General features: G+C 33.1%; 1 protein-coding gene across 12 annotated transcripts in view; it reads right to left on the reverse strand.

Annotated features, from left to right (window-relative positions):
- Positions 1–23,989, reverse strand: part of LOC114331473 (transient receptor potential cation channel trpm) — a 1,429,758-nt gene that overhangs the window by 183,141 nt on the left and 1,222,628 nt on the right. For all 12 annotated transcript variants that reach the window (XM_050642920.1, XM_050642916.1, XM_050642919.1 and 9 more), the window contains one exon: positions 4,876–5,089. In XM_050642920.1, coding sequence (XP_050498877.1) covers positions 4,876–5,089 — 214 coding nt within the window. The remainder of the gene's footprint in view (positions 1–4,875; positions 5,090–23,989) is intronic.

Here is a 23,989-nt window from a genome sequence, read left to right on the forward strand (position 1 = left end):
TTGCGGAAAGATATGAATTGAGTGTCGCATCTGGTTTTCGCTGAACGCAGTTCCAGGAATCCCAGGTAGTTTTAAGTGCGTTCAAGGGATACGTCGATCTTAATGCCAAGGTCGGTCAAGGTAAGGTAGGAGAACATGTAGGAAACTATGGACTTGGAAACAGAAACGACAGAGGAGATCGATTGATTCAATTTTGCCAGAGCGAAGACTTCGTAATAACAAACACCCTTTTTGAAATTACCTCCTCGGCGATTATATACATGGACATCTCCACAACATACCAAAGAAAAAATAGTGAGAAATCAAATAGACTACATTCTGATAGCAAGGAGGTATCGTAATGCTGTTAAATGTACTAAGACGTACCCAGGAGCTGATATAGGCTCAGATCATAACCCGGTAGTTACTGTGATAGAGGCGAGACCAAAAAAGATTAGGAGACCACACAGAAAGACACTAGATTTAGATAAACTTAGAAACAAAAATATACGACAAGAAACAGGAGAAGAAATAAATGAAAACCTCAGTTCAGTGCAACAGCAAATTAACGATACAGATAACGTTAACCAAAAATTAAAGTACATAAATACAGCTATACAAACAGCAGGAAAGAAACATCTGACAAAAACGACAACAAAGAACAAGGAGTGGATGACACAGGACCTACTAGACTTGATGGAACAAAGAAGAAAGATGAAGAATTACCTAGACAAATACAAAGAAATAAACAAACACATAAAAAGGAGAATAAAAGAAGCCAAAGAGGCGTGGATTAAAGAACAGTGTGAAGAAATGGAAACCTACGAGAAAAAGTACGATGCGTTCAATATGCACAAAAAAGTAAAAGAGATAACAGGAAGCATAAAGAAATGCCAAATAGGTAAACTTAAAGACAAAGATGGAAACCTTATTGTAGATCTAGAGAATAAAATAAAAAGATGGACAGAATACCTGAATGAATTATTTGATTACGATAGAAACAACTTAACTCAGATAATCAATGCAACTGGGCCAGACATATTGAAAGAAGAAGTAGAATACGCAATAAGAAACGCTAAAAATGGAAAAGCAAATGGACCTGATGAAATCCCTACAGAACTGCTGAAGCTTTTGAATGATAAATCCGTAACCATAATATTGCATATATTCAATACAATATACAGTACTGGTATAATACCACAAGAATGGTTGCTGTCTACGTTTGTCACCATACCGAAGAAAACTAAGGCAATGCAATGTTCAGATCATCGAACAATCTCCTTGATGAGTCAACTGCTTAAAATATTTCTTAGAATCATCCACAACCGAATCTATCAAAAACTAGACATCGATATTAACGATACACAGATGGGATTCAGAAAAGGATTAGGTACAAGGGATGCTCTCTTTGCCTTGAACGTTCTAACACAGAGATGCCTAGATGTTAACCAAGAGGTACACGCCTGCTTTATAGACTTTGAAAAGGCCTTTGACAAAGTACGCCACAGTAAACTCAAAGAAATCCTGGAGAGTAAGAACACTGACACCAGAGACATACAAATAATATTAAATCTGTACTGGAATCAGCGAGCTAATATAAAAATAGAAGACCGAACATCGGACGAAATAGAAATACGTAGAGGGGTACGACAGGGTTGTATATTGTCACCGCTCTTGTTTAATATCTACAGCGAACAAATATGCCAAGAAGCTCTCTCATATGCAAACGAAGGGATAATAGTCAATGGAGAAGTTATCAATAACATTCGATATGCGGACGATACTGTGATAATGGCAAGAACAGCGGAAGATCTACAACATCTAGTTGAAAGTATGAATGAGATATGTAATAACTACGGCATAAGGATGAACGTCAAAAAAACCAAATATATGACCTTCAGTAAGAATCCAATAAATTACATTAGTATCACAATAAACGGACCCAACTTGAAAAAGTAAACGAATACAAATACTTGGGAACCCTTATCAATGAAACAGGTGACCAAAATCACGAGATAAAAAGACGCATTGAAATTGCCAGGTCTACTTTTATAAAAATGAAAAAATTATTTTGTAATCGTGATATTAGTATTCATCTACGAACTAGAATGTTAAAATGCTATGTATTCAGTACTTTGCTCTACGGTGTTGAGTCATGGACTCTTAAACAGAGGAATATTAAAAATCTTGAAAGCTTTGAGATGTGGTGCTACCGCCGTATACTAAGAATAAGTTGGGTGGATAAAATTACAAATGAAGAAGTAATACGCAGAATAAATAACGAGCCAGAAGTTCTACTGAATATAAAAAAGAGAAAACTTGAATACTTAGGCCACCTGATGAGGGGACAAAAGTATACATTCCTACAAAATATAATGCAAGGAAAAATCCAAGGACGAAGAAATCCAGGCCGTAGAAGAATGTCCTGGATGAGAAATTTCAGAGAGTGGTTTGGCTGTACCACTAACGAATTGTTCAAAACAGCAGTAAATAAAATTAGAATCGCCCTAATGATATCCAATCTCCGATAGGAGAGGCACTCAAAGAAGAAGAAGGGATACGTATTAACCGCTGATATTTATGGGATGTTGAGTGTGTCATGTTGCGTTTGGTGTACGAGTCCTCTCATATCCAATGTCAAATAAATGTTGCGTGTGTTACAAAAAAAAAAAACGCTGGACGGAAGGGCCGCCCGAGAACTTTATCGTACCGATCTATTATCGTTATCGTACTAGATACTGGCATTCTATAAAAATAACAAAGTTACTCGTTATTTTGATATTTTAGAAACACCTTGTATACTTGAAAATAATTTATGGTTCTACGCATCATTAATTCCCGCATTTGAGAAAATGTTCGGGGACACACTATAGATTATTGCATAAATCAATAGAATATTAGTCATACTTTCATTTCAAATTAGTCCATTTTTCTGAGAAATTAATAGTTTACAATATTTGCATTTTACTGCATGGATTGTAATGAAATTTTGGGAGTAGCCCAAAGCCCAATCTCCTAATTCAAAGTCTATCCTATATACTATGGCGCTTTTATCATGGGGGCGGTTCTCACCACTTCTCGGGGATAGAACATTTTTATTTTCGAATTGCATGGAGCAAAAGGAAGAATTTTTAAGAAAATTTAAAAATGCGCTCTATAATTTGATCTTATTTTTTTCACCCGTCCAACTTTTTGAAAGTAGAAATAACACTATATTAAGAGGTATTGCAAAAGAAAAACAATGCATTTAAATTCTGGTGAATGAGGGGTTAAATGTATGTACTTCTCATTTTTCCTTAAAGTACATTAGTCATATATTTTTTTGCACCATATCTCGCTTAGTTTGAATGTAACCGACATTTAACGGTGCTCGTTTTAAAGGCCTTTTCAAACACTACAAAAGCATGAGCACTTTGAGCATGCACCAAAAAACAAACTCTTTTTACCTACCATCTCTTTTTGTATTATAAATAGAAAATTTACGAAGGAACGAATCTCTTTGTTATTTATAATTAAAAAAATTTTATATAGTGTTTTTAGTTTGATGCATAGTTTTTAGGTATTTACAAAAAACCGTCCGAAAACGTGTCATTTTTAAATGAAAATGGCCAATTTTCAACTACGCATAACTCGAAAAGTATTGAGTTCTCAAAAAAAAGTATAGATCAGTTTTTGCTTAAAAATAGGATCTCTAGCCACTTCCATGCTTATTTTGACCAATAAATTTTCCACCCCCTTGAAGGGGTGGGAATTACCCCAAGATAAATGCGGCATAGTATATAGGGTAGATTTTGTTTCTTGAGCTATTCCCTACTTACTGTGAAAATATCAAGTACATCGATGTAGTAGGATAGAATTCGGAGCCAAATACCCTCATTGACTGCCCTATAATAATGCTCTGCTATGATCGCGTGAGAGGGGACACACACAAGATTCTAGCAAAATTTCAATTTTCTGTAACTTTTCGAGTTTTTGAGTTACAGCAACGAGTTTTATGTCATTGGAAAGATAATTTTACATTTTTTCAAAATATGTAAAAAATGTTTCCGGTTAAACCGGAAGCCATATTGTGGGTAAAATTTATTGTGCTAATAGATAACAAAGTACTATATATTGTCTGCCAAATTTCAAATTTTAGTTTCTATTACAGAGGCAGTTACGGGCACTCGAATATTTTTTTATAAAAAATTCATAACTCCCCTCCTATGAGGAATTAAGAAATCTGACCAATGTTATTCAATTTACCGATAGGATATCAAAAATATATCAAAAAATAAACAAATTCCTTAGAGTCATTTTTGAGAAAATTTAGTTCAAATTTATGTCAAATTTTGACCCCTTAAATATAGGCAACCCATAACTTTTTCTGAAAAACGATAATATTCTTGTTATAGCCCTATCTTTAGGCTATATAAATGTTTTTTCAAATTAAATTTATCTTAAACAAGTTTTTAGATTTAGTTTCTTGACAAAATTCTCTTAAACTTACTCATACCGAATTTCATCGAAATCGGTCCAGTAGTTTTTGCTGGGCGGTGGCGACATACGTACGTACATACGTACATACTTCCGACATGCTTTTTTTATTTGCTTTTTAGACTCAGGGGGACTCAAAACGTCGAAAAAAAGTGAAATCTGAAAAAAATTTTTTTTCACGATCCTATAACTTTATCTATTATACTCATACTGCGTATGTAGTACGATAAAGTAAAAATACCAGTAATCACTATTGGCGTATGGTAAAAGGAACATAATCAAAATCAAGAGAGAGTTGAGAATCATTAGAGCTTGGTCATTCTCGTGGTTAAAAAGTTGTTAGTAATACCTAAATTTGAAGAATCTGTATTGGATAAGACTGTACGTTTCTTAAAAATAATATCTTTGTCTCAATATTACCTGTATTTGTTCCTCCGGTGAAGATCCACGCCCCTGTTGACCTGGCAGCTTTGAGAAGACCCTTTCTAAGTACTTTCTTAAGTTTAGGTTGGAGCTCAAAATTTGCTTTACCTCCTTGAATTGATATCAAAAGTTTAGGCAATTCTAGGTTCCATTCTCTGGTGATTAACTGCATTAGATGTTCAGGCTTTGTGTCATGAGCAACTCGGATGTACTGAAAAATAAAAATAAAAATAATTTTTAATATTTAAGAAACTAACATTTAATTATTAAACAATTATTCAACGTGCTGATTTCGACATTAGATTAAAAGAAACTCAATCAACTATATACAATAATGTAGTGCCATCGAAAAAAAAAACGAGTATGTGTTCGACGGAATAAATATATTTTAAACAGTTTAATTGTATTTTTATTTACATATTAAACTAATTTTAATACATAAAATAATACCAAAAATTAAAAATAACGTTAATACGTCTTTTTTTATGAACTGTAGCCTCCCCGCAATTACTTTTCCCTTGATGAATCGTAGAAAATCTAAATAACGTCAGATTTTCTACACAAATTTTTAATTTTTTTTTCATCATAATATTGTAATACTAACTATCCTATCCCCAACGAAGACAAATCCAAAGACACAAAAATTTTAATACAAGCATATTTACTAAAAACAGTAAAAACAGCAATATATTTTTTTCATACTTTATTTGCATTGATACATTCGTAAATTGATTAGCAACTAACTTCATACTGTCGGTATGCGCGTACTTCGTACTGTCGCTTTTATAAAAATTCACACTCAACAATTTTCCCAATCGCGCCTAAAGAAGTATAACTTCAAAAAACATAATTGGGGGCATGAAATCTTATAAATATAGTGCTCGGCCTAGCCAACACGCTGATTGGCAATTATGGTTTGATAATGTCATTGTAAAGTTTGATTAGGCCTATATTTAAAAAAAAATATATTTGGGAAAATTAAGCAATAGTGATATTTACTTCTTCTTCTTCTTCTTCATCTTCTTCTTGATGTGCCTATCCGTGACGAATGTTGGCGATCATCAAAGCTACACATATGTTGTGTTGAACCAGGTTCTGAGGTTCTTCAACCAGGATGTTCTTCTTCTCCCTGGACCCCGCTTTCTAAATATTTTTCCTTGCAGGATGGTTTGTAGGGGGGCATATCTGGATTCATTTCGCATAATGTGTCCGAAGTATTCGAGACTTTCGAGATTTGATGGTAGTCAGTACCTCTCGGTTGTTCTTCATTCTTCTGAGGACCTTCTCATTTGTGACTCGATTAGTCCACGAAATTTAAGTATTCGCCAATATAGCCACACCTCAGATGCTTCCAATTTTCTCATCCAGGTGCTTAATATTTCCTGAATATAGATTTGAATACAGTTGGGGATAAAGAATATCCTTGTTGTGTCAAGCCTTTTGTGACAGAAGATGCGTCTGAGGTTTTAACGGCATTTGTTGCATTTATGTATACGTGCACATAGCGTTGAGGTATGCATTACTTAGGCCTGCCTTCGTCAATATTTTAAACAATCCTTTTAAGGGTAATGTATCATAGGCCTCCTCTAAGTCAACGAACATTAAATGAGTCGGTAAATTTCTGGCTGTTCTTTTCTGTAGTATTTGTTGAAGTACAAATGTATTATCTGTTGGAATATATTCAACTATAAATTATTATTTTTGTTAGCGTTAAGAATAAACACATGCAGTCTTCATGGCCGGGCTACTTCACCGATCCATTAGGTCGATACACTCTTACCTAAAATTGCGTAAAAGTATCATGTTACTAGATATGTGAGTGTGACAACTGTATTTTTGTTTGGTTTGGTATTTAGTCTGTAAGAATACATTGTAGAGGAAACACCTTTCTTAATTTATTTGTATTATATTGTAATAATTCGGTTCGCTTAAAATAAAAATAGTTTTTAATATTATCAACACAAGATCTGCCAGCACGGAATGTACTCTGATCTTCTATTTCTTCGTATTGGTTTTCGATTCATTCTTTTATTCATCGACTGTAACAACCTTTGCAAATAAAGCTTATACCTCTGTAATTTTTACATTTCTTTTTGTCTCCTTTTTTTTTGGATACAGCTCATACACGCCAAGCCCATCTTCTGGAATGTTTTCTTGTTTGATTTATTAAAGATCTCCGCAAACAATTCGATTAGTATTGACGATGACTGTCTGAGTTTTACTAATTCAATGGGAATGTTTCCAGGGGCCTGATTCTAATTAATTTCGATGTGGCAATTTAATTTCAAGTCCGCCATGACTGGCGCAATTTATAGCGATTCTTATTCATTTCGATATTAGTTCCAAGTGGGGATATTAACGTTATCATTTTGACACTGCTCAAAATTTGGGTTGGTCCTCCTGTTTATTGGATTTATTGGCTATGCAACCACCGCAACGTTTGTTGATAGTCTGGGCAAATTATCGAAAAAATGTCATTTTGGGAGAAGTTATTTACCAGCTATTTGATTGCTAAAATCGAATCTTAAGATTGCATATATTAGTAATATGGAGTATGACAGGTCCGCAGAAAGTGTGTTATTTTATTTATAAACAAATTAACACTCCTAAATCTTCTCTAATCTTGCAAGGAAAAGTGGAGGGAAAACGCGGACCAGGAAGGCGAAGGATTTCCTGGCTGAAGAATCTACGCACATGGTTCAACATAACAACCACAAGTCTTTTTAGAGCAGCAGTGTGCAAAGTACAGATTGCCATGATGGTCGCCAACATCCGAAACGGATAGGCACTACAAGAAGAAGAAATCTTCTTTTTTTTTTAATTAGTGCTCTGTAACTCCTAAGATTTTTCCTTTAAACCAAAAACACTCAAATAAAAATTCACCGCAATTTAGTTCTGCACAAAGGTAATTTTTTTTTTCGATTTCCTTCAACAAAAACTTTACTCAGAAAATCTGAGTTTTCCCAAAAAATCTGCAATTTTCAATTAAAATTTTAGGAAAGTAATTATTTATAAATAATTAAATAAATCGGTGACATGAAAGATTTTTTATAGTACATTATATATCAGGAGGCCGGCGACAATGTAACCAATAGTTGAGCAATAATTACAATGTTAATTAAAAAATTTCGAATAATTAAAAAATTAAAAAATTTGATTCCAGCATGTCCAGCAATAAAATAGATGGTACATAAATTTCCTTGTTTTATACTAATTTTCCCAGATTATTACCTTACATCTTTCATTGAGTTGATAATTCACGTTGTGAACATTCTCAATTATTATATTTCTCAAAAATGAATAACCATTTTCAATTTCGTTGCAACACGAAACTACAGCCGCATCATTATTCCAGTTCAATTAGAGAGTGCAGCAAGCACCTCTACCGGTTTCGAAACTTATTAGTCTCTCATCAGGAGGCACATATGCTGCTCTCTCTGACCCAACTAGGACAAACTCCGGCGTGCAGTCACGGATTGCAACGAACGAAATGGCAGGGATGCCCTAGCGGCAACTGCTATCAAAAAACTGGAATAATGATGCGGCTGTAGTTTCGTGTTGCAACGAAATTGAAAATGGTTATTCATTTTTGATTGATGTTTACTCCCATTGGAGTACGAGGGGAACCATTCTCGTTGGAACTTTACCGCGCTGAGCAGATGGGACGTGAATTATAAATTGTAAAATTCCCTCATCTTCCTTAGTCCCAGCATCCGTTATGGCATGCAAATTGTAGAAGCCTCGGAGGTGTTACCAGAGAAGGTTCCCATTGTTTTCAGTCTGGTAGGATGTAGAATGACATTTTTTGATGTTGTTTTATGTGCTATTAGATTGAAAACTTAGTTTTTTGATAGCAGTTGCCGCTAGGGCATCCCTGCCATTTCGTTCGTTGCAATCCGTGACTGCACGCCGGGGTTTGTCCTAGTTGGGTCAGAGAGAGCAGCATATGTGCCTCCTGATGAGAGACTAATAAGTTTCGAAACCGGTAGAGGTGCTTGCTGCACTCTCTGATTGAACTGGAATAATGATGCGGCTGTAGTTTCGTGTTGCAACGAAATTGAAAATGATTATTCATTTTTTATTTATGTTTACTCCCATTGGAGTACGAGGGGAACCATTCTCGTTGGAACTTTACCGCGCTGAGCAGATGGGACGTGAATTATAAATTGTAAAATTCACTCATCTTCCTTAGTCTCAGCATCCGTTATGGCTTGCAAATTGTAGAAGCCTCGGAGGTGTTACCAGAGAAGGTTCCCATTGTTTTCAGTCTGGTAGGATGTAGAATGACATTTTTTGATGTTGTTTTATGTGCTATTAGATTGAAAACTTAGTTTTTTTTTACTATATTTCTAATTTAATACTATTCTATCTAATTCCTCCAAAACCAGCAAATTTCCATAAAACCCAGCCATAATAATACCTTTTACTTTAGTTTTTCTTGCAAGAAACAAACAAAACACATCTTAACTAAACCTAACCTCGCTTTCGGCCATTCATTCACGTCCGTGTCACAATAATTTCGACTCGAAATTATAATATCAACGACTTTTTTGGAGTCGCTATTAATTTTCACTAACATTTCGTTAGTTCAACTAAAATCCACAAAGCCCGCACAGTTGCATTTCAACGTCGCCATATTGATTGCGACTTGTTTTCAGTAGTAATAACCCAAGGACATTGATAATTGTTCGAAAAAATTTTATAACAGATTTCGAAAGCTTGTTGCTTGGAAACAGACCGACGCCGTAGGCGGAGGTCTGTTGCCTGTAAGCAACAAGCTTGAGAAAGTTGTTAAAAATTTTTGAGCATTTACCAATGTTCGAGGGTTATTCGGATAGAAAATTTTTTGCTAGTTATGAAAAAAAAATACAGAGCAGAAACAATTTATTTAATTGTGCAATTAACAATTCTTCCACCGTCCGATTTCCATCTAATTCATATTTTCTATCATTGCAAAAGTCCATAAACGCTTTCCATACAAATTTTTTACTGTAAACAGTATTCTTTGGTATATTTGATTCGATAATTTCATTAATATTCTCATCAGTATTACAACCAAATCGTGACATTTTGAAATATTGAATATTTGAAATGTCAAAATCGAAATGAAACGAAATGTAGGTATCCATAGCTACATGATTGAGTGAAAACAGCCCATGGGATCTGTTTTCAGTATAATGTTGGTTTTATTGGTTGTATTCAATCAGATGACCACAAATTAATTGATTTCATTGGATTTCTAATTGAGCAAAAAATTTTTAGTCGAAATTTGAATTAGAATCAGGGCCCAGGTCCTGTGGCTTTCCGATTTTTCATTTCCTTTTAGGTAAGTTTTATCTCGTCCACACTGATGGGATGTACTTCGTCTTCGTCTATTGAATCTCTTTTGAAGTCTGTAATTTATTTCGCAATATGGTCTTGCTTTCGTCAATGGAGATTTGTAAAATTCTTTCAATTTTGATATACTTATGGGTTTAATCTTCCTGCTTTTTTGTGATTTTTTTTTGAGATTTTCTATAAACTTCCATGCTTCACATGCTCGTTAATTATGTTAATGCATAAAATCTACTGAATTTAAAAATATGAAGCCAAAAGAGTTTACATATCATACAAAAAATTCTAGATAATCAATATTCCATTAATTCCGATTCCTTTATAAAAATGTTACTTCCATTCGAAATATAAATATTTAAGCACAGCCATTCAAAAACGGCAGGTAGTTTGTACATTAAGTTTTCCGGTCGAATGTCCTGTATTATAATGTACATCAATTTAGTTTTTACGTCCGTTTGGAGTTTTATTTATTCAAAAGTTCAGATAAAATGTTAGTACCTACATCTATATTTAATTTTAATGTTCAATTTGTCTGCTGTAGTAGCTAGTATACAAATATACAGAGTGGGCCAAAGAAAACAGTCCACCTCGATATTAAGCAGTATTTATTAGATTTTAAGGAAATGACGAAACAGGTCGATTTTTGATCTAAGGGGGAGACATTTTTACGGCACATACATCTGTCATTTGTCAAACCCCTCCTTTCCACTTCCCCACTCCTTATTTTTAATAGGGAATAGGGGTTGTGTGCTAGGTCACTTGAAAGGTTATTCAATTCTCTATTCAGTAATATAAACATTAGCATAATTATTTATACAGGGTGTCCAAGAAAATTTTTTTAGTTAAATTAATTGACACAAAATCGAAAAAAATGTTTTTTGATAAATAACCATTGCTTTTTGCTTAATTTCAATGTTCAAGCTGCTACCCATCTGCCTCTTGGTAGGTTGAATATTTAATTTAAGCAACAAACAATGTTTATTTATCAAATAAACATTTTTTTCTGTTTTCTGTCAGTAGTAGAATGTATTTTGAGTTAAATAAATTACATACATTCTTCTTTTTGTGTCAATTAATTTAATTCAAAATAATTTTTCTTGGACAGCCTGTATAAATAATTATGTCAATGTTAATATTACTGAATAGAGAATTGAATAACCTTTCAAATGAGCTGGCACACAGCCCCTATTCCCTATTTCAAAAGAAGGGGTGGGGATGTGGAAAAGAGGGGGTTAACAAATGACAGATGTATGTACTGTAAGAATGTGTCCCCCTTAGATCAAAAATCGGACTAATAATTGATGGATTCGACCGTTACTTGATGGAAGTTCATTTTATCTCACAATAAAACACTGAAAAACGTTTGTTTTTCTATACTTCCACAAAATTTATTACAACTATGTTATTACTACAGCTGTTTCGGCAAAGTGCCTTTCTCAAGTGATATATTTTACAATGTGTTTGCCTTTTTAAGTCTTTAACTGAAGAGGTTGAGGAGTGGGGAGCTGTTTGTCTCGAGTTGGTCATTCAGAATTATATCTGTATTTTTCAATTTATTAATTTCCATTGATTCTAAAAGTGATGGGAGGCAACGTGGCATTAGATAGAAAACAAAGTGTTTTAATTTTCGCCTGCATTTTACCCGATTTTCGCGTGGTGCAGCGAACATTGAATGCTGAGTGAGTGAAAAAGGTAAGGTATAAACTGTGCCCTACCTAATGCAAGAATAATATAAGTAAAAACGGTAAAAAATAGTATAAAATACTAAACGGACAAATAAAAGTGAGGTTAACAGCTAACAGATAAGCTTATAAACACTGGCGAACGCTGGTCAAATTTCAAGCGGTGTTGCCGGATTTAAAAAAAATAGAAACACCTGCCGAAAAACAAAAGCAATTTTGGTGCGTGGATAATTGGGCATACCTCCGCGTGGTTGAAACGGGTGTGCCCAGTTAACGCTACGTACAAAATGGCTGAGAACGAGTATAGTGTGGACGAAAAGACAAGAAAAAGAGGAGATGAATCGGAAGATGAGGCAGACGATAGCAGAAGTAAAAAAGTACATCGGTCGCCTGGGAATGATAGGCAACTAGAAAAAATATTGGAGAGCCTAAATATTATCACAATGGAAATAAGGGAACTAAGAGAAGAGCAAAAAGAGTACAGAGCGGAAATGAAGGAACTCAGACAAGAAAATGAAAAGCTGAAACAGGAAAACAGAGAAACCCAACAAAAAGTGGAAGAATTGGAAAATAAAATAGACAGAATGGAAAAGGACAAAAGACGAAATAATATAATACTGCAGGGAGTAGATATGGATACCTACGATCAAAACATAACAAAAGATAACGTCCAAGATTTTTTATGCAATGCACTAAAAGTTGAGACAAAAATAAAAAGCGCAAGAAAAATTGGAAGTAAATCCTGCTTGATTGAGCTCGAAAATGCAACGGACAAAGAAGAAATTATGAAAAATAAAGGCAAATTGAGAGACATAAAGGGAAAAGAAATATATATTAATGACGACATGGACAAAAATGAACGGATGATACAGGGTAAAATCAGAACGAAGGCAAAAGAGGCTAAATTGGAAGGAAAAAACGTCAAGGTAGGATTTCAAAAAATAAAAATAAATGAGGAGGTATGGACATGGAATAAACATCAGCAACAACTCTTAAAAATAGAAAACCAAAACAGAAACCAAAAAAACTAAACGACGTAAATGAAACGGTAGCAACAACGGAAATGGACAAGGAGACGATTGGGATTAAAAACAAGAAAATGAAAACTAATTTGGGAACATGGAACGTAAGAGGCACTTATGAAACGGGAAAACTTAAAGAATTAATTAGAGAAACAAAAAGATATGAAATAGATATATTAGCTTTACAAGAAACAAAACAATTAGACACAGAAATAGTAGAAATAGATGATATAGTATTTTTTAAAAGTGGGGGGAATAACAGATTGCTAGGAACAGGCTTTATCATACAGAAAAGATGGAAAACCAGAGTGATGAATTTCAAGCCGATATCAGATAGAATGTGCACAATCAGGTTAAAAGGGAATCAACGAAACATAAGCATAATAAATGTACATGCACCAATAGAAGACGCCACCGAAGAAGACAAAGATGCATACTATGAGCAACTAGAGAGAGAATATGACAGATTACCAGCATTTGATATCAAAATAGTAATGGGAGACTGCAATGCTAAAGTGGGAAAAGAGGATATATATGAAAATATAACAGGAAAATACAGTAAACACGATGTATCAAATGATAATGGTCAACGAATTATAGGTTTTGCCACAGAAAGACAAATGGTAATAAAAAGCACATACCAACGCAGAAAAGATATACATAAAGGAACGTGGATTTCCCCTGACAAAAGGACAATAAATCAAATAGACCACATATTAATAGAGAAGAAGCACGCCCATAATATAATAAATATAAAAAGTATGAGAGGAGCGGAATGTGACTCAGATCACTTTTTGGTAAGAGCAGCCTATAGAATAAATGCTAATATAAAGAAAGACAATCAAAGGGACAAAGAAATCAAAAAACAATTCAACACAGCAATACTAAAAGATAATATGACACAGAAGAAGTACGAACAGCAAATAACCAGCAGACTAAACGAAGAACCAGAAACACTAGACCCGGAAGAAAAGTGGGAAAGCATAAAAGAAGCAGTTTTAAACACCAGTAAAGAAATATTAATTGAAGGTAATAGAAAACAAAAAGCAAAAGAATGGTATGATGAGGAATGTCAAAAAATAGCAGAAGAAATTAGAAAAATAAGAATAAAAAACTTAAGAAATAATAGTGACATTAGCACACAAGAATATAGAGAATTGAAGAGAATTATGAAGAGAACATGCAGAAATAAAAAAAGAAAATACAACGAAGAAAAACTCAAAGTGATAGAGGAAAAATTCCAAAAAAAGGAAATAAGATCCTTTTACCAGGAAACAAGAAAAATGGAAAGGGGATATCAGAAACATAACCCATATATGAAAAATGAGGAAGGAATATTAATAAATGAACCCGGGGAAATAATGAGAAATTGGCAAACTTATTTTACACAACTTTTAAACAAAAACGAAGAAGAAAGGGGAACAATCCAGGAAATTGAAGATGACCATATAGTAATAGAAACACCTACGAGGGAAGAAATAGAAAATGAAATAAGAGGGCTAAAAAACAATAAAAGCCCAGGAATAACGGAAATATCGGCGGAAATGATAAAGGCAGGAGGAAAAAGACTACACAAGGAGATACATAGCCTGATAAAAAGTATATGGGAAACAGAAAGAATGCCAGGAGAATGGACCAGGGCAAGGATATGCCCCATACATAAAAAAGGTGATAAAATGAGATGTGAAAATTATAGAGGTATCGCGTTGCTAGAAGTCGTGTACAAAATATTGACAAACATCTTAAGAAAAAAGCTGAATCAATACACGGAAAAGATATTGGGTGAATATCAGGCAGGATTCAGAAGTAATAGGTCGACGACAGACCAAATATTTGCGTTAAAAGAAATCCAAACTACGTGCTATGAACATAAAATAGCAGTATACGTCCTGTTCGTCGACTTTAAACAGGCCTATGATACGGTAAAGCGGCAACAGATGTACGCACTAATGAAAGAAATGGGCATACCAAGTAAAATCGTCAGGATGGTAAAGATGACTATGGATAACTCCACAAACGAAATAGCATGGAAGGGACATAAATCAAATAATTTTGAAACAAAGGAAGGATTAAGACAAGGAGACCCACTATCAACGACTCTTTTTAATGTAATACTGGAAGGAATAATCAGGAAAAGTAAAATAAGCACACAGGAAACGATTTTTAAAAATGGCCACCAATGTATTGCATTCGCAGATGATCTAACATTATTATCGACAAGTAAGAAAGAGCTAACAAAATTAATGAGCAATATAATAAAACAAGCCAAACCTTTTGGTCTTCTCATAAATAAGGAAAAGACAAAATACATGATAATGGGAGAAACAGATAAAGAAAATGAAGACAATTTCACATTGGAGATAGAAGGAGAAAATGTATGCGCATTTAAAAGAGTTTCAGAATTTACATACCTGGGTGTAAAAGTAGATGAAAAGGGACATGGGGAAGGGGAAATAAAAGCAAGAATAGCAAAAGCAAACAAAAAGTATGGAGCATTGCGTCCATTAATGAAATCCAAAGATGTGTCAAGAAAAACAAAAATAAGAATCTACAAAACAGTTATCAGACCTACAGCTACATATGCATGTGAAACATGGGTGCTTAAAAAATCAGAAATAGACCTTTTAGAAAGATGGGAGAGGAAAATACAACGAGCAATATATGGAGGCGTGAAAATAGACGGTCAATGGAGAAGAAGAAATAATAAGGAACTTGAAGAACTATATAATGAACCAAAAATAACGACGGCAATCAAAGCACAGAGAATCCGATACTTAGGACACATAGAAAGAATGGGAAAGGCGAGAATGCCAAAAATGGTTCTATTACGTAAGCCAATAAAAAAAGAAGAATAGGAAGACCAAGAAGGAGATGGAAGGACAGCGTATATGAAGACTTAAAACAAAGTAATATTGTAAACTGGAAAGAAAAAGCTTTGGACAGAAAACAATGGAAGGAAGTGGTGAAGAAATGTATGGAAAGACTATAATGTTAAGTGTAGTATTAAGTGTTTTATACAAACAAATGTAATATTGTATATATTATAGTAGTATAGGATATAGCATTATATATAAATATGTAATAGTAATTGTAAGGAAAAATTAAATCTTTCAGCCCTAGGCCTTCACGGCCTGTTGAGCTTAATAAATAATAAAAGTGATAGCTTAAGGCCTTTATTTTGAATATGTAGAATTTGAAACTCTTCATTGAAAGAATGATTATGATCTAGAAGGTGAAGTGCGTATGTAGCAGTGTCTGTTTTTCTATTGTTGAAAGCCCTTTTGTGTTGTGCTATCCGTTTGTCAAAAGTTCTGCCAGTTTGACCGATGTAAATTTTCGGACAGTCACCACAAGTTAGTTTGTACACACCACTCTGTAGTTGCTTTCTCTTTCGGCTTTTATTGTTTTTAATATGTTTGCTTAAGTTGTTGTTAGTTCTGAAAGCTGGTGTTATTCCTTTCTTTTTTTTATGTATCTGGCTATTTTTGTTGTTATTTTGCCAGTATATGTGAGAGAGCAGAAGGTACTGGGTTCTTTCTGTGGTGGTGGATACACTAATTTCAAGGCTTTCTTATGGAGTTATTGGTTTAACATGTTGTTAACTGTTTGTTCGTTATAGCCATTGTTTACTGCTATTTGTCTAATGATATTTAGTTCTGTCTCGAAGTTATTTTTTGTCATAGGAATTTCTGTCAGTCTATGTATCATGCTATGGTAGGCTGCTAATTTGTGTTGTGTAGGATGGGATGATGAATTGTGTATAGTTGTGTCAGTATGGGTAGGTTTATGATATACGGAGAACTCATGTTTGTTGTGTAGTCTGTAGTCATATTGAGTTCACAATAGAAACAGAACAGAATAATTTCATAAACTTTCTAGATGTAACGATTACCAGACTACACAACAAACATGAGTTCTCCGTATATCATAAACCTACCCATACTGACACAACTATACACAATTCATCATCCCATCCTACACAACACCATAGCATGATACAGCAGCCTACCATAGCATGATACATAAACTGACAGAAATTCCTATGACAAAAAATAACTTCGAGACAGAACTAAATATCATTAGACAAATAGCAGTAAACAATGGCTATAACGAACAAACAGTTAACAACATTTTAAACCAAAAACTCCATACGAAAGCCTTGAAATTAGTGTATCCACCACCACAGAAAGAACCCAGTACCTTCTGCTCTCTCACATATACTGGCAAAATAACAACAAAAATAGCCAGATACATAAAAAAGAAAGGAATAACACCAGCTTTCAGAACTAACAACAACTTAAGCAAACATATTAAAAACAATAAAAGCCGAAAGAGAAAGCAACTACAGAGTGGTGTGTACAAACTAACTTGTGGTGACTGTCCGAAAACTTACATCGGTCAAACTGGCAGAACTTTTGACAAACGGATAGCAGAACACAAAAGGGCTTTCAACAATAGAAAAACAGACACTTCTACATACGCACTTCACCTTCTAGATCATAATCATTCTTTCAATGAAGAGTTTCAAATTCTACATATTCAAAATAAAGGCCTTAAGCTATCACTTTTAGAATCAATGGAAATTAATAAATTGAAAAATACAGATATAATTCTGAATGACCAACTCGAGACAAACAGCTCCCCACTCCTCAACCTCTTCAGTTAAAGACTTAAAAAGGCAAACACATTGTAAAATATATCACTTGAGAAAGGCACTTTGCCGAAACAGCTGTAGTAATAACATAGTTGTAATAAATTTTGTGGAAGTATAGAAAAACAAACGTTTTTTAGTGTTTTATTGTGAGAAAAAATCGGTCTGTTTCGTCATTTCCTTAAAATCTAATAAATACTGCTAAATATCGAGGTGGACTGTTTTCTTTGGCCCACTCTGTATATATGAGCAATATTTAATTTATTATTCAATAGTTTCTTGTCATTCGCTTTGTATATGAAATAACACGAATTTTTTATTCTTTTAGATTTAAGTATCAATTTACAACTCATCTTTTTATCTTTTTGTGGCATACAAATATATAGTCCAGTAAATGTCCGTTTTGGAGTGTAATTTTCAGGGGCAACTCCGAATTGCATGAAAATTTGGATTTAGGCTCTACTAAACCCTCCACTTCAAAGTTGAATTTGTGCCGTTGGTTGCTTTTACTTGGAGGGTGACAGTCGCCCCCCCCCCTCGGGGGCGAAAAACGCATGTGTTTAAAATAAGTCCGGAAACGAATAAACTGACTGATTATAAGCAATTTTTGTTCTATAGAGTTTTTTATGAAAGTCAATACTTTTCGAGTTATTTTGCGATTGAAAATGTTTATTTTTCGACAAAAAAACTACGGTTTCAACGAATTTTCGCAAAATAACTCAAAAAGTAAATATTTTATTGAAAAAAATATTCTTATCAAAAATGTAGCTTATAAAAAAGCGAAAAAATGGTGTATTAGTCTGAAGTCTATATACCGAGTAAAAACAAAGTTGTAGCTCATGAAAAATACGTTCTTATTCGTCTAATTCCAAATCGAATATTCAACGTGAAATCACCGAAATATTAAGCAATTTTCGCGAAAACCTTATTACCATTTTTTAAAGTTTTTAAAAAAAGGTTTTTTTTTTATTTTTTACAAAAATTTCTAGCATCAAAAATAAACGAGTTACGCTGAAAAAGGGTTGGCCCCTTTTTTTTGGTAAAAAAAATCGTGAAAATCTCCCTCTATTTAGCACCCTAAATAAAATTAATCGTTATCACTTTACCATTTACATTAAATGTATGTGTATTGTTTATATGATCTGTAAGTTGGACAGGTTTGAAGTGCTTATTTTTGAAAAAAAAATGTTTTTATAGTAAAAAAATTGTTTCTAAAAAATTTGAAAAAATTTCCTTTTCTCAAAATAAGTTAAAAAGTAATAGTGATACGAATAATCTCAAAGAGTAAAAAAATGTAGGTTTTGCTGTTATAAATATGCTAGTTTCACTTTATTCGTTCGTAAGACAAAAATTGGTTAAGATATGGCTGTTCAAAATTTGCACACACTCGTGATTAGTGACTGGTTCAAACCCTTTCACCTTTCAAAAATAAGCACTTTAAATTGGTGAAACTTACAGATCAAAAAAATAGATAAGTAAAGTACAGTAAAACCTCGATACAACGCACTAATTAATATATACTTAATAATAATAATATATACCTCGATACTTAATACTAAATGGACTAATAGTGTCCGTTAAAACCGAAAGTCCGTTATATAAAAATAGGTTTAAAAAAAGTCAGATTATTTAGAAATGTGTCCTCATTTTGCTATAATAAAAAGTTTATTGAAATTCTTTGTAAAATACAACGTTTGGGATCCACGGGGACCCCGTTATTATGCAATGTATGTTAGTAAAGGCAGGGTTAAGTATGTATAATATTAACAGAACGTTTTTAATTTTTTTACATTCGACCTTATTTTTGGTCCGTTATATCCGAAGTCCGTTAAATAGAGGTCCGTTATATCGAGATTTTACTGTACATACATTCTTTGTAAAGCGGTAACGATTAATTTCATTTGGGGTGCTAAACACGGGGGAAAAACAGGGGGCCAACTTTTTTTTTTGATCGTAGCTTGCTTATTTTTAATGCTAGAAACATTTATAAACAACTCGAATAAACTTTTTAACACACTTTAAAAAAGTTTAAATTTATTTTTCCCGAAAAGTGCTGAATTTTTTTAGTTATTTCACGGTGAAATAATCGATTTGGAATTCTAAGATCTATAGACTTCTCGAATACACAACTCATTTTGTTTTTTTTTTCTAAGCTACATTTTGGATAGAAATATTTTGTCGATAACATATTTACTTTTTGAGTTATTTGCGAGAAACCGCCTGAAAACGTGGTTTTTTTTTCGAAAAATGAACATTTTCAATCGCAAATATCTCGAAAAGTATTGATGTATATAAAAAACTCTAAAGAATGAAAGTTACTTAGAATTAGTCAATTTATCCATTTCAGACTTATCTTAAACGCGCGTTTTTTCACCCCCGAGAAGGGGTGGCTGTCATCCCCCAAATAAAAGCCACCAGTCGCACAAGTTTAAATTTGAAGTGGACAGTATATATATAATCCGGTTCTCTTCTACCGTGAGGTGTCGAGAAAAGTGGACAGTAAGTAGAACCTAAAGCAAAATTTTCATGCAATTTACTGGGCTAACAGTCGAATCTTCTCATTTTTAAATTATTCTAATTTTGTTTGCATTCATAGTTTATTCTTCAGGAAAATTTTAATTATTTCAATACACACGTAAATATATCATCCCCATATCTGAATTACTCGAATGCAAGATGCGAGCAAACTTTAAAAATAAAACAAGGAAACAAGAGTGATATATTAAGGAGGATATTAAAATATGAGATATGAAATTATTCAGTTCACCAAGTTGGAAGCAGTTTTTGAACAAAAAAGATAATTCATTCAACTTATTTCGTATCTACTATTGTACACAATTCGATCTATAGGTATATGTGAGAATTTATTTTTAAGAAATTACAGATCACTTGCAAAATGTAGTATATATGTTACGGACAATGATGTAAATTGTTAAAGACCGGGCATTGTCGTGAATGTCCATTTCCCCTGGTTATTAGCGACAATGACCGGCCATTAACGACAATAACATTAGCTATTGCGAATGTTCTATAAAAAATATCCTAAAATTAGAGTTTTCATCAATAACCGGTCAATAACGACACTGGCCAAAAGAAAATGGCCAATGTTGATAAATAAATAAAATTAGGTATGATGTCCTATTATTTTTTATATAAGACAGCTTTTGAAGGCTAATCATTTTTATTTTGACAAGATACTGAACCATAGCATTTTGTAACACTTTTAACACTGTAAAACTAACATAACCCATCTTTTAGTCTAAATTTCAACATGGACCAATTAACAACGGGCATTGTTGACATTGTCCGGAAAATGATGGAAATGTTATCAAGAATTTAAAATTATCACCAATGTCCAGTTTCTATGGACAATAACGTTATTATCCGGCCATTGTCGACAATGACTAATTCAACAGGCCATTGTCGATATTGACCGGTTAATAACGTTATTGCCCGGATTTACGTTATTGTCCGTAATATATACAGAGAGGATCTAAATTATGGAATAAATTAATTTTCTCTAAAATGGACGAATTTGTAGAAAAATCCTGAAACATGTCGATTTTTATTTTTAAATTACAATTGTTTGGAATATATTTCATACTAGTGACGTCATCCATCTGAGCGTGATGACGTAATCAATGATTTTTTTAAATGGGAATAGGGGTCGCGTGGCACCTCATTTGAAAGGGTGTTCAATTCTCTATTCAATAATAAAACGATAATATCATTATTTATACAGGGTGACCAAAAAAATAATTTTTGAATTAAATTAATTGACGCAAAAAGAAGAATGTATGTAATTTATTTAACTCAAAATACATTCTATCGCCGTCCGAAAATAGAAAAAAATGTTTATTTGACAAATATTGCTTTTCGCTTAAATTAAATGTTCAAACTGCCAAGGGGTAGGTGGAAGGCTGTTTTTGATTTAATTTAAGCGTAAAGCAATGTTTATTTGTCAAATAAACATTTTGTTCTATTTTCGGACGGCGATAGAATGTATTTTGAGTTAAATAAATTACATACATTCTTCTTTTTGCGTCAAGTAATTTAATTAAAAAATTATTTTTTTGGTCACCCTGTATAAATAATATTACCGTTTATATTACTGAATAGAGAATTTAACACCCTTTCAAATAAGGTGCCACACGACCCCTATTCCCATTTAAAAAATCATCGATTACGTCACTACGCTCAGATGGATGACGTCACTAGTACGAAATATATGCCAAAAAATTGTAATTTGAAAATAAAAATCGGCCTGTTTCGGGATTTTTCTCTAAAGTCGTCCATTTTAGAGAAAATGAATTTATTCCATAATTTAGATCCTCTCTGTATATGGGTCATTCCATTTCAAATCACTCAATTTTGGAGCAAAAAAAATTTTGGACCTCCGATTTGTCTGAAAATTGGTATATAGCTTCTGCGGGACGTAAAAATAAGATATTTAAGGTCAAAAAATCTTCTTCTTCTTTTTTTCTCAAAATGTTATTTTGTGCGATTTTACAGTGATATGGTGTTTATTTATACAAATTTGCATTTTCTATCGTAAAGTATCAATGGAAAACATAATATTTTAATAGAAGGGACTCAAAAATGTCATTATATGGCATTATAACAAGTTACTTTGATTCAAAACAAGCTTTTGATCAAATTTAATAGTGTAGAAAACGTTAAAATACGTGAAAATACGTTAAAATACGTTTTCTCCATTCCCAAAATACATCAAAATCGATTTGGCTGAAAATTTTCCCACAGATAGACAAAACATAGGACTTTAAGTGGTGAGAAGGATTTGAATTATATTACAATACCAAAAAAGTTACATGCAATATTATAGTCAAAAATATAGGCGTCTACTGTAAGTACAATTAACTAGAAAATATCGACCTTAAGACAAAAATTGTTAAAAAGAAATTGTAATAATTGTAAATACGATTTATTTGGAACAATTTCAGTTCTACCATTTTTGTCGAAAAGTTAAAAATGGCGGAGATATTGAGCAAAACAGGTTCTCCTTTAAAATCAAGATGGCGGCTAACGTAACGGAGGAATTCATTCGTGATTTTAAATTTAGGCTACTATTGACTCCTCTAAAGATCAGAAAAATAAAATTTTGGGCAGCTCGGCATTCAATTTCAAATGCTATCCCGACTGGACTAATATATACTTTTGAGTCTGATATTACTGCATGTAACTTTTTTGGTATTGTAATATAATTTAAATCCTTCTAACCACTTAAAGTCCTATCTTTTGGCTATCTGTGGGCAAATTTTCAGCCAAATCGATGATGACGTATTTTGGGAATGGAGGAAAATGTAAAAACGGTATTTTAACGTTTTTTACTCTATAAAATTTGATAAAAAACTTGTTTTGATTCAAAATATCTTGTTATAATGCCATATAATGACATTTTTGAGTCCTTTCTATTAAAATATCATGTTTTTCATTGATACTTTACAACAGAAAATGCAAATTTGTTTAAATAAACACCAAATCACTGTAAAATCGCATAAAATAACATTTTGAGAAAAAAAGAAGAAGAAGATTTTTTGACCTTAAATATCTTATTTTTACGTCCCGCAGAAGCTATATACCAATTTTCAGACAAATCGGAGATCCAAAATTTTTTGCCTTAGTGATTTGACATGGAATGTACCATATCTATGTTTAATAAACAAAATCCATAACCAAATTGTGGACTCTCACAGACTTTGAGTCGTGGACTCTAATACACGCCACCTACAAAAAAATTGAGGCTTCCGAAATGTGGCTTTATCGTCGAATCCTGAAGATATCTTATACATACCATGTTACTAATCAGGACATTTTATTTACAAAAAGAAAAAGAGTTGTTAATCACAATAAAAACAACCAAAATTGAGTAACTCGGTCACATTATGAGGAACAGCGAGACTTACAGGGAAAAGTAGAAGTAAAACGGGGACCAGGAAGGCGAAGGATTTTCTGGCTGAAAAATCTACGTACGTGGTTCAACACTGTGGTTCAAGAATAACCAAACCTAATGACAATATAAGTTCACTTATGATTTAGAACACGTAAGGAAAATTTTATACAAGATCACCTACCAACAGAGTGATGATAAATCCAGGGTTGTTAAATCGTGGATCTTGCTGGCTATTTAATGAAACTTCTTTGTTCAATCCAGTGCTAGGAAGCCGTTCACTAGGGTATTGTCTTACGTGTATGCTATAATAGACCAGGGCATTTAGCACTAAAAACACTTGAATAAATCGATTTTTAAATACAGCACCTAGAGACTTGCAACCATTTGCATTATGTTCAGGATGATGTCAGGAAAAAAATCTAGCATACAAAAATGGGTGGAAACGCATAATTTTGTAAACATAAAAAAGTGGGTAAAATGCATAAAATGCACCCAAATATGCATAAACATG

The sequence above is a fragment of the Diabrotica virgifera genome, chromosome 2, assembly GCF_917563875.1.
Source record: "Diabrotica virgifera virgifera chromosome 2, PGI_DIABVI_V3a".
In the NCBI taxonomy this organism is placed as follows: Eukaryota; Metazoa; Arthropoda; class Insecta; order Coleoptera; family Chrysomelidae; genus Diabrotica; species Diabrotica virgifera.